Source organism: Cottoperca gobio, chromosome 1, assembly GCF_900634415.1.
Source record: "Cottoperca gobio chromosome 1, fCotGob3.1, whole genome shotgun sequence".
NCBI lineage: Eukaryota > Metazoa > Chordata > Actinopteri > Perciformes > Bovichtidae > Cottoperca > Cottoperca gobio.
Window position 1 is genome coordinate 6,397,665 of NC_041355.1, and position 12,802 is coordinate 6,410,466.

Sequence of the window (12,802 nt, forward strand, 5' to 3'; positions counted from 1 at the left end):
ATTACTTCACTCCTGGGGTGGGGTCTGTCCATTCTCCGCCCCCTTGCACCCACCCACACGGGTCCAAATCTCCATCACTTTGATATTCCTTTGCTCTTAAACTTTGGTCCCCGCAGCGAGCAGTTTACTGTCTGTGCTGTTGTTATCGAACAGCGGGGAGACATTAAAGGGTCATGCCACTCAGTGTCGTGCTGGACGGTCCAGCCCCCTGGGGGTTTCGCCTGACGGGAGGAAAGGACTTCAACCAACCCCTGACCATCTCCAGGGTGAGTGAGTGATAGTGTCTCTATTATAACAACAGAAGAAAAGAAGTAAAGGATTCAACAATGTTGTTTCTCTCAATAACTTCAAAACAAACCCCGTCAGCAGCTTTTACTGTCTTTACTGTTTGGGTTTGACATCAGTCAAATGTGTAAAATGTGAATGTGCTTAAATCCTTCGGTGGTCCCGTCCAGAGGAGTCAGTGTTTGCATTTGCGTCAACATTGTGTTTCCATGAGGGTTTGTTCTAGAAACAGTCCGTCTGCACTGGTATGAGGCTTGCACCTGTGCCACAGTAAATGCAAGAGGCTTAGATACAAATAGCAGCTTACATTGTACTCTGACACACACACACACACACACACACACACAGAAATGTCTCATTGAGTGGATTTGAGACTGGAGGATTTGAGAGCACAGTTTGTTCATTAAACCTGATGAGAAATATGGAAGAAAAAGAAAAAGTAGAATCCTCCAAGTGTAAAATCCACTTTATGAGTTTGGACAAACTTGTTTAAATCCTTCACACAATCTTGCTGACAGCCGAATCAACACCTAGTATCATTAATTTGTCAGCGGTTGGATATGATGAGTGTCACTGTGTGTATATATGTGATATGTCTAATGTAACGGTGCAGCTGTTCAGAAGCTAGTAAACTTCAGCTTGAGGTCAACACGCAGCATCACTCAGCTTGTCATTATTGCAGACTGACGGCACAGGCCGAGCTCGGAGATGACGTGTTGAACTAAACATAAGTGTTATTCATCCAAAGAGAACTCGCAGTGCCCAAAATCCCAGATAATTGAGACAAACAAATTACTTTTAGACAGAGACTAAAGAAACTGTTTAGACAGTCGCGACTGCTGATTGAGATCGGTGAGTTAGAATTTATCTTCATCTGTTGAGGAAGATTTCCTAAAACTAATATGGTATTTCCTGTTGTTACAAAGTGCCACTAAACAACTGAATCATAGGGAGAGAAAAAAACAGACTGTTACTGCCAAGAACTTATTCCATTTAGAGGAGTTCAACACATTTATTCATCTTTTCCTATGAGAAGATTAAAACCACTCGGATGTCTGTATATACTGTACAGCTGGGGCTAGCAGAGGGTTAGCCTAGCTTAGCTAATGTAACAAAATCCCCCAACCGGCACATCTAAAGCTCACTAACTCACACTAATTAATTACCAGAAAGACAGAAGACCTGCTGTGCCCCTGATGTCACACAGGATCAGACGTGAGGAGACCCAGTAATCCTGCTCTGTTGGGGTTATCTATATTTAGGGGGACACCTCAGGAACTAGTGGCTAGATCTCCAAACCTCTGGCTCCGTCCAAAAACCCCACACCTGTTGTGTTAGCGGACACTGTGATGAGAGAAGACCGGGATGGACGAGGAGGGGGAGGAATCTGGGAGGGGTAGCGATATGTGAGCAGCAATACAAGAATCAATGTGTTAAAATGTGAGTGCATTTTAACGCACGAGTGTAAGAGAGAAGTTCATCGAAGAAAAGAAAGTGAGAAGCTCCAAAACATCTGACCAACACTTTACGTTCACCATCTATGAAGACGCATTAAAAGGAGTTGTTGCTGCAGTGAAGCCTCGGCCTTCAAGTGTCTCTCTTCACTGCCATTTTTGGTCCGGAACATCCTCCTCTTTATGACCCGCTGATGTTCCCAGTTGGTCGAGGAAAGTAAACACGAGTGATGATAATCAACTTCAGCAGACACCAGCCTTTAAGATCAGTTTACTTGATCTTCATGTCATGGGAAGCACTACTGAGCCTGTGGAACAGTTAGTCTCCCGTGGCTCCGGAGAAGCTTCTGTTAAGTCTGAGAAAATAACCCTGGTGATGTCATCAGGGGTTGCCACTTGGTAGCAGAGCAACAGGCTGCATTTGACATCCAGCAAATACAGAGTAATGTCAGCGTTCATTGGGAGTGTTTCCTTTTTAGCTGTGTTTGTTTTAGTCTCCAGTAACTCCTCGGGGAAATATCTGACTCTTTAGCAGCTACATGCTCCTCGACGTTCACCAGTTAGATTCTAAAACTGTCTGGCTGCAGAGTCGGATGATCATTCTCTGTGGGTTTATCACTAAGGGCGACCCCCTTTTATTAATTTACACATAGTCATTTGATCCAGCTTTGATGAGTGTAGATCTAAGTACAACAGATTGCTGGAATACACCTTTTATTTCAAGTCACATCAGAAAACATTGTGAGCTGCGAGATTGGTTTCCCCAGTGCTGTACTTCTAGGAAAGCTTATTACTGTAACTGGATTCTCTCTTTTCATGTTTGATTCCTAACCTCAATCATTTTTGCGTGGCGATAATTGTACTCAAGTATCCAAAGTAACTACTCGAAGGGAAGAACAGAAGAGTTAAGTTTTATCTTTTTCCCTTTTTATTAAGTTTTTACATGAATGAAAAAGGATAACAAGCGAAATAATAAAGAAAAGAAAGTAGAGAGAAGGCAGCAAAGACAAAAAGGAAGAGAAGAGTAAAGTTGGAAAGAAGCAAGAAAGAAAAGAGACGGATGGAAAAAGGAAAAGATGGCTGTAACTTAAACAAAGACAAATGTTTGACATGACAACTGAGCTGCATGGACGCGAAGGAATCCAATAAAAAGCAAAGTGGTGCACAGGTTCAGGTGACAGACATCCCAGCAGTAAAACATACAGTCAGACGGCAGCACACTTTAAATGACTTCTCCCTCTTTGGCTGCATGAGACATCCCCTCAGCGCTTTCATCCACAGTTATTTATAGGCAGATGACCTAATTCAAGTTTCAATATAACATCCCAGTGTAGCTAAGTTTCCAATGCCCCGTAATGCAATATGGCTGAGCATAGGTCATGGCCTGTGTAGGGTAAAAGTGGGAATGTTCGGCTGGGTTTGAAGCTGCCTCCTTAGGTATTTTCTGTGACCCTGGTGGCTCTCTGGGCGTTCTTAATCATCTTGATCACTTCCTGGCCAGCAGAATACATATTCCATCTGGATGCTGTCACTTAGTGGGAAGCAGCGCATGCTTACTTTATCTCCTTGACAAGAGGCGGGCAGTTTACACGCATGCATACCAACCAGGGCAATCTGAATCTCAGAGTGCAGTTAGTGTTTTGCAGCGTGCATGTGGTGAAGAATTTGTAGATTTAGGTCACGAATGTGCCTGAATGTTATGAGTTTGACTGAATAGTTGGGCTTCTTAGTGGAGTTGTGATCCCAGCAGGGGAACATGAAGAAGGGGCCTTGCAGTTGAGTATTAAGAGATGAAGTGCGAGTGATAGAGAACAGACCTGAACTGTTCGTAGGGCTGCCCCACCTGGACTGCTGGAATAGAATTTGAGGGACGGAAAACATTTATTTTTCGTTTTCTGGCTGACTAAAAATCGAAGACATTGCTCTGGGATTTATTCTAATGTCATAACTAATTATTAGAAGAGTATATTTCATTAATTCGTACACTTGTAGTATGGAAACCTTTTAATAAATTGAAAATAAATAGCCTGGAAGAAGAAAACCACATGCAGTCAAGCGTTTAAGTGCAAAGACTACATTGGTCTCATCCTTATTCTACATGTTATTGGTTACTAAACGACAGCTGCACATGTGTTCTGGTCTTTCTCTGGCAGCTAGTATGTAATATTTTACTGAGGTTTTTTGAAACACAGATTAAACGCTGCACAGTTACAGCAGTGTTTGTGTTTGGAGTAACCCAGCAACATCTCTGCCTTAATCGGAATACCAGAAACGCTTATTGCTAGAAGATTTCTACGACTGACGAGGGAAGATATACATCTCCAGAATTTGGTGTGTGGATGAAAATATTTATTAATTGCTTGAAACTTTAGGAAATCATATACTGTGTGCCACAAGGGGAAATGTATCCCTGTTCCACACAACATGGCAACGTATTACATGAGATAACATAGAGGCATGGAAGCTGAAACATACAATACAAGACTGACTAAAAGGGCAAAAATACATTTTATATGAAACGCTAAACAGATATAAGCTTCAGACTATGTTCTCGCCGCCTGTACTAATCTACTAAATCAGTGTTTTTAACATGTTCTGCCCCACTACCCTGTTTTCTTCTCACGACCCCCATCAAGAGGTGTCAGTTGAATTTGGGCAAAGCTTTTATGTTTGTGGTTGGAACTCAAAATGTATTATATAGAAAATCGTTTTCAAGGGATTAACCTCGTCTTTGTTCTCTTCCTTCTTTTTCTTTGTTGAAATCATCACTTCCTCTGCTTTCTCAACGTACCACTGGGTGATTATTAGCAAAGGAAGCAACATAAAGTATCTTTATTCCATCTTCTGCTCACTTCCAGATCACACCCGGCAGTAAGGCGGCCATAGCCAATTTATGTGCCGGTGATGTCATCATGGCCATCGAGGGAGCCCCGGCCTCAGACATGCTGCACTGTGACGCCCAGAACAAGATAAAAGAGTCGACCAATCAGCTCAGTCTCACCGTTGAAAGGTTATATGTGCAGAAACAAAAAGCATGCTCACAAACAGATGGCGGACACATTAGAGGCAACACCTGCCCGTAGGCCGTAATGAAATGCAATACATTAGCCGTGCAATAATTTCTGAGTTTGTGAAGCTTATATTGTTCCACTTTTGTAACAGACAGCTGTTGATTCGATTCTAAATAGAGTTTGATGCCTGCTGTTAGTAGTGTTGTATTGGATTACATATTGTGCACGTGTTGCTTTTACTGTGTCCAGTAGTTTCCAAGTGTCGATAAATGTGTCTCAATTCCATAACGCATTAGTATCCGACTGTACAGCAGTGGTTCCCAAACCTTTCGCCTTGTAATCCTGTAAGACAAAGTATTGTTTACTTTCAATAGTCAGCGGTTGATTGTCAGTCGTCAACAAAGAGTGTTTTATACGTGTATACTTTTGGAACATGTTCCAGTAATTCAGAAGAAATAAGAGTAAAGGAAAGTCAGAAGAGAGAGTCATTCAACAGTCCGTTTATCGGTCGTGTGGTGGTGACCTTCTGACCACGATCTATTTTATATTTCCAGGAATGAATCAAGACTGTGGTCACCACGTGTTGTGGAGGACGGTAAAACTCATCAATATAAAATTAACCTGGAAGCAGAGCGGCAGGTTTGAAAAATGACTCTTATTAAAGATTATTGAAGCCATTGTGCTTCACGTCATTGTCTCAATAATCACGTAGATCCCTTCTTCTCCCTACAGGAATTTAAACCTATCGGCACTGCTCACAACCGGAAAGCTCAGCCTTTTGTTGCGGCGGCGAACCTCGATGACACGCATCAGGTGGTCAGTTCAGCCTACAACACCCCCATCGGCCTCTACTCCTCAGGCAACATCCAGGACGCCATGGAGGGCCAGATCCGAGGCCTGGTTCTTCCCAAACCAACGAGGTGATGCTTCTCACTCTCTCTTCAGCTTCAACATGGCAGTCAAGTTCTTTCAAAGCCTTGCACCATACAGCAACTAACCGCATGTGAGTCGTATGTTAAATATGCTAATAGTCATGCTGGCAAAAGAAACTGATGGTAATGTCAGTTTGACATTCAACCTGTTGGTCTGAGATATCTTCAAAATGAAATGAAATTTGATATCTATTGAACCAAATCTTCAAATCCTCAGGAGCAGCGCTAGACTTGAAATGTTGCCCTAGTGGCCACAATTGGAATTGCAAGTCATGCGACTCACTTGGGCACAAAGTTACTTTTTGCCACACACAATCATTAAAAAACACATGGCTGATGAATACATACTTCGAGTGTCACAAAACACCGTAAAATGACTCCTTTTAATATCTGAATTTGAGCCAGTAGTCCAATAAAATAATATAAATAAACATTTCCCCCCAAGGTAAGAATCTAAGAATAGCAAAGGGTCCATTTCCATCCATCAATGTTGTTTTCTGGTATACACAGCAATACATTTAGTTCTCACCATTCTTCTTTCTGCTTCGTTGTTGTTACATTAATGTAAGTCCACCTGCTCTTTACAAGACTCGCCTCCTGAATCAGCCGGTAACTCAATTTGTTTGAAGGCATCAGCTGAGTTGCTTAATATGGCCGCCGATGCGCTTACAGTACGTTAGTCTTCATCCCTTCCCTCATGTGGATTTCATTAGGCTTCCTGATGTATGGTGTGTCACACTGAGAATATATTACCACAGGCTACAGGAATGACTCTGACCATGACTCTACCACAAACTCTGAATAAGACATAAATCATATCAAACCTAAGTCATGTCAGTCGATAGAACACGGCTACTTTACTTTTCCATGTAGTGTATTCATAAACAACCGGCCGACTAGAGGGAATTGTAAGAATAGGACGATTATGGAAAGAAACTCTTACAGTATGAAAACGAGCTCGTTCAATCAGCATGCTGTAAGACGCAGATAAAGTCTTTCATTAATCAACTTCCTCTTTCTCCTTTTCCTCTATGTGCTCCAGCTCATGAATGTTCTTACTCCCACATTTAGCACCTTAACCCCTTTTTCTCCTTTTAAGGTTGAGTCGCCATGTTGCAGCTCTGTAATCTCCAGCTGGTTGTTCTCACCTGCTCTGCTACACCGCGAGGTTATATAAACATCAGGCCAATGCAGTTAGGATTGCAATGCAGCATTTCTGCCATGAATGAATCAAATTGATTTAGGGTTTTTTTTTTGTCACAGTCATATGTCAATTTATAGACAAAAGCAGTGCGGTGTCATAGATAATGACGGTGGTAGAATAGAAATACATTTACTCAAGTCTTTCCAATGTATGCAACTTTATACTAGCTACTTGTCCTGTCCAGTGCAAACCATGTATCTCCCGATTGTGTTTGTTTTTTATGTCAATTTACCATGCATGTTCCTTAATGGGTGGAGATGATTCTACCACCTCATAAACTATAATTAAATAAAAACTTGGATCAGCTGGAAAATGCATGGTCACAAAGCTAAAAGCAGCGCTGTTCTCAGGAAAAGTTTACTTTTTCAATACATGACGATCTTATAGCATTTGATGCAATGCTGTAGATTAAACTACCCAACAGTATGTAAAGAGTAGGCGTTAAAGCACAACCTTAAACATCTACGGTATTAAAATGCACATTAATGCAGCAGTTATATTTACATACGACAGAGAATACTTGCATACTTTTACTTAAATAAGGTTTTGAATGCAGGGCTTTGACGTGCAGTGGAGCATTTTCACAGAGTGGTATTACTTTTACTTAAGTTAAGGATCTGAATACTTCTTCCATCACTGGATCGAGTGTGCATCTGTGTTTGTATCCTGACCAGGTGTGTGTGTGTGTGTGTGTGTGTGTGCGTGTGTGTGTGTGTGTGTGTGTCAGCCCCAGGACTTTGACCAGTATCGAGGATTCTGACGTGTACCAGATGTTGCAGAAAGACCAGGAGGAGCCCCAGGAGCCTCGGCAGTCTGGCTCGTTCAAAGCCCTGCAGGACTTTATTGACAGCGATGGTGAGCTCTTCATCTTAAGCAGACGATTTCCTCCACTACACAAAAAAAAGTTTTAAAAGGTTGAAATGATTACCGGTACAGAGAAATATTTGTACTTTTAATGACCGCCAAGAAGATGCCATGCCTAACTATAGAAACACATACAGATGTTTTAAAGGCCCTGAAAACTTTCTAAATCAGCGTTTTGACTATGATTTATGAGGTTCTGCATGAATTCACTAATGTATGTCAAAGTTAGTTTTGTTTTTTTCAAATCAGAGATTTGGTTTGAATTAGACGGGACTCAATATACTCTTAATAAACAACTTTGTTTCTTATTTACTAATGAGTATTTAATGTTATAGTCAAAATACTTCAGATTTGAAGAAAGGTTTTCAGGGTGTTAAACTATTGTACGGAAGCCCTGAGAGGTAAGTGAGGAGTTCTGGTGATCTATTTTCCAAGTCCAATCCAAATAGTTTTCTGTCCTGTGTTTATGACTTTTTTTATTTATTATTGCCATCATAACTTTTCTCAGTTACCTTTTTTTGATCTGTGATAACAGATCACGTGTATGTTGTTGTAATACTCGGTTCGGCCACAAGAGGCTGAAGTCGGACAGTCATAGGCCAGTCATAGGACAGTCATAGGCCAGTCATAGGCCAGTCATAGGACAATCATAGGACAATCATAGGACAGTCATAGGAAAGTCATAGGCCAGTCATAGGACAGTCATAGGACAGTCATAGGCAGTCATAGGACAGTCATAGGCAGTCATAGGCAGTCATAGGACAGTCATAGAACAGTCATAGAACAGTCCTATGACCTATGACAGTCATAGGACAGTCATAGGACAGTCATAGGACTGTCATAGGACTGTCATAGGACTGTCATAGGACTGTCATAGGACTGTCATAGGACTGTCATAGGAATGTCATAGGAATGTCATAGGACAGTCATATGAATGTCATAGAACAGTCATAGGACTGTCATAGGACAGCCATAGTTCAGTCATAGGACAGTCATAGGCCAGTCATAGGACAGTCATAGGACAGTCATAGGCAGTCATAGGACAGTCATAGGCAGTCATAGGCAGTCATAGGACAGTCATAGAACAGTCATAGAACAGTCCTATGACCTATGACAGTCATAGGACAGTCATAGGACAGTCATAGGACAGTCATAGGACTGTCATAGGACTGTCATAGGACTGTCATAGGACTGTCATAGGAATGTCATAGGACAGTCATATGAATGTCATAGGAATGTCATAGGACAGTCATATGAATGTCATAGAACAGTCATAGGACTGTCATAGGACAGCCATAGTTCAGTCATAGGACAGTCATAGGACAGTCATAGGCAGTCATAGAACAGTCATAGGCCAGTCATATTTTCAAGTTATGTAACATTACTGTCATTTAACATGACCGTTATGCTACAGACCTTTCCAACATATAATAAATGCACTTTGTGTACTTTTTTATTTCTCCTGTTTATATAGATGAAGATTATGTTTAGAAGATGGAGTTATGAAGATTATTCTGGAAATGTTCTTTTTGATTTTTCACCTGTTCTGAAGTCATAAACACAGAAGATAAAACTATTTATATCAGACTTAGAAAATGGATCAGCAGTTATTGATTGAATCAACAACCTTACGATCAACTCCTACGCTACAGCTGAATTTACTGAACCACATTGTTCATTTGATGACCTGCTAACTGTAGCATAAACAACTACTCCAGTAAAGTATGTTAAGCTACAGGCAACATAGATGAAGATAACATAGTTATGTAAATGATTTATGCAATATTTTGACCCTGTGTGACTCACCGGTCTCATAACAGACACAATATGTAATTAAGCCAGACCCCAATATGGTCCCTCTTTTTCAAGTAGTGTAGTGTTAAAGCTATACAATACATCATTTGCACTCTCTTGAGTGTTGAGTGTTGCTTTCATTAATGTGCTCCTGTATTATAAGTGCAGGGTTGTTTCTCTCTCCCATGTGGGCAGGCACTCGTCCCATTGTGACCAGGACAGTGAAAGCCCCCACAATCAATCCAACTCCGCCCACAGGAAACCTACAGAAGCTGCCCGTCTGCGACAAGTGTGGGAATGGGATCGTGTGAGTAAAAATAGAAACGATCATCTGTGATTCACATTCAGAAGCTCCATACAGGGCGGAGACAAGTACAGAAACAATGCAGTCAACAGCAACACCAAACACAAACTACAGCTTGTATAGTAATGAGCACTATTATATCTATACGTTATTATAATCGGTATATTAGACGCCTTATACAAATACATTGTGAAACAAATATAGGAATCCTTTTGTTCGTTGACCACATTAACATAAACCAAACTTTTCCTTTAGCGTGAAATGATCCAAAGCATTGTAATATAGTTTTAATCATAAATATATATTATGTGTTATCAGCCTGTGAATTATTTGTAATTGCTTTTTAATAGGTAATAAATAGTTTTTAACACACAGCAATTATATATCATATGTTATTATTCAGGATGTATTTATGTTTTACTGTGTATCAAGTAATCATTAAAGTAACTGTTACAGATGCTGTAATCTTTTATGGTTCATTAATGAACACTTTAAAAGTTTCCTTCCATATATATTTGCTTGAGACTACATTATGGTGTATGGTATGGCCATGTATTTGGTTATAAAGAGTTACCGCGATGCTTTTGTATGTACACAGTTAAGAAACAAATCTGATTCTTCTTTACCTCATTAACGCCACTATGTGTTGAATTTTTATAATTGTTTTGTTATGGCATCTTTAAAATGATTGTGATAGGTGGTTTTTGTCTGTTGAATAACTAGACAATCCCATTTAAAATTGGTGTAGTCTGTGTTGTGTTCTCATGTCAGTGACCCCCCTCTCTGTCTTTTATCCTACAGCGGGACAGTGGTGAAGGCACGGGACAAATATCGTCACCCTGGTTGCTTTGTGTGCTCCGACTGTGACGTCAACCTCAAACAGAAGGGCTATTTCTTTGTGGAGGGGCAGCTGTACTGTGAGACTCACGCTCGCGCTAGAATGAGACCACCGGAGGGACACGACCTCATCACCACGTTCCCCTCTGCATAGATTCACGACAAACACTCAGACACACACGTACACACATCTAGATCTACATCTGTTCTATGTGTTTATCTGATGTTGTCTGTTTGCAATAATATTTCGATAAGAATACACTTTACTTTCTGAACGTGACAGTATGATGTTTTCTCTGTGTAGGAACATTTTACAGGTGATATTTGAACAGCCTGCATGTTTAAAGTGACGACACTCACACAATAAAGACCTCTGCTCATTCTGACTCATACATTGTGTCTGTATGTGAAGTCTTGAGAGGAAAAGCACCACCTGTGGGTATTAACCAAGGGAAAACCTCCGGTTATATTTCTTTTGGCCAGCAGGGGGCGACTCCACTGGAAGCCAGAGAGAAGTCAGATTGTATAGAAGTCTATGAGAAACCTTCTCACTTGATTTATTACCTCAGTAAACATTTTCCTAATGAGTTTATGGTCTTAATCGCTAGTTTCAAGTATTCTTTAATACAGCATGTTTATTTTGTAAATGATGGTCCAATTTAGAGTAAAATAGACCTTATGATTGACAGGTCTGGTTTGGGTGAACTTTAACCCTTTCACAGTGTGTTTTCAGTTCATGAATGTAAATTCTAACATTATGGTTTCCTAAAATTTGCTCAGTGTTTGGTTGTACTTAGCTCCACCCCCTCGGGTCACTTCTGGTTCCAAAAAACTTGAGGTATCAGAACTCACAGACATTGAACTCAATTTAAAAAGATGTGTTTGGATATACCTCAGTGATGGCTACATGTGCACTGGTGGTTTGTGGCGAGCCTTTAACCACGGTCATTTTAAAATGTCATTTTATACCCCCACACAGGTCACGTCCATAATAAAAATAAATAAAAGCCAATACAAGATTAATTTTCACATAAAGATCTGAGCCACCGGAGTGATGTAGGATTCATCGTGGATTTGATGAGGTTGCGTAACCTTGTCCGCTCTGGTCAAGTGTGACAGGACAGGGGACATTCTCCCTCCAGTGGCAGAAACTATTGGCAGGTATATTTATTGCACATCTGCTGTATGTAGAGTTTCTAAAACACAAGAGATTAAGTTCTGCTGTGCAGTGATGGAAGAATAAAGCAGAAAGTAGGTGGAGAAGCTTTTTGTACATCAGTGAACATGTTCCAACTACTACCATCAACGCAGCACGAGAGAGGAAGCTGCGTCTGGTGTCAGATGCTGCTACAGATGCGGCATGTTAAAAAACACAGACTATTAACACATGTAGTATGAATAAGTAGCACAGAAACCACAGAGGCTCTTTAGGGGTATCTGCACCAATTTTGGGCAAATATTTGATGTTTGTTGTAACATTCAGGAAATAAAAAAGGACAAACCATACTGCCAATGATTTTCAGGGATGCTTGGATGATTCCAGCGCACCTGCTAAAACATGTGATTAATCTGGATGCTTACATTCGATCCACCTGAAGAGGGTTCGTTATCTCGATTCTGCCTGCATTGTGATCAGATGTCAATATGCAAATGTGTCAACAAACATGTAGCAATTCATTCATTCATTTTCAAATCACATTCTGCATTGAAGACTTTTACTGGCTTTTACTTCTCCTGACACATCAAAACATTTTCCAGGCTGAGCAGTAAAGATGAGTTAACCACCCACCAAAGCCCAAGCAGCATGCGCTATATCTTTTTTATCTTTTCTCCAAAGCAGCAGGCAGAGAAAGGTTTACTTTGAAGGAAATACCAGCTATTTCCTTGACATCTTATACAACTGTTGCTTATTTATATTGAGATTATATAGTTATCGTGAATTCTTTTTGCCACCCTAATTATGTAATGAAAATCTGATATATTGACAGCCCCGATATAAATAAATATGTTATTTTATATATATATTATATATATATATCTATATATATATATAATATATATAATATATATATATAATATATATATGTAATATATATATGTAATATATATATATATAT

At 40.2% G+C, this 12,802-nt stretch overlaps 1 protein-coding gene across 1 annotated transcript; it reads left to right on the forward strand.

Annotated features, from left to right (window-relative positions):
• Positions 1–93: 93 nt before the first annotated feature.
• On the forward strand, positions 94–11,077 carry LOC115014503 (PDZ and LIM domain protein 3-like). Its single transcript, XM_029441413.1, has 7 exons — positions 94–266; positions 4,598–4,749; positions 5,305–5,389; positions 5,483–5,670; positions 7,614–7,741; positions 9,740–9,851; positions 10,650–11,077. Exons 1-7 carry the CDS (start codon positions 174–176, stop codon positions 10,837–10,839), a joined length of 948 nt encoding a protein of 315 aa, XP_029297273.1. The 5' UTR covers positions 94–173; the 3' UTR covers positions 10,840–11,077.
• The last annotated feature ends 1,725 nt before the right edge of the window (positions 11,078–12,802 follow it).

Bases quoted from the DNA above. Each gene is read 5' to 3' on its own strand.
- LOC115014503 (XM_029441413.1), top strand. From the start codon at position 174: ATGCCACTCAGTGTCGTGCTGGACGGTCCAGCCCCCTGGGGGTTTCGC. The intron at 267-4,597 runs GTGAGTGAGTGA...GCTCACTTCCAG, and splicing joins AACCCCTGACCATCTCCAGG to ATCACACCCGGCAGTAAGGC. The intron at 7,742-9,739 runs GTGAGCTCTTCA...CCATGTGGGCAG, and splicing joins GGACTTTATTGACAGCGATG to GCACTCGTCCCATTGTGACC.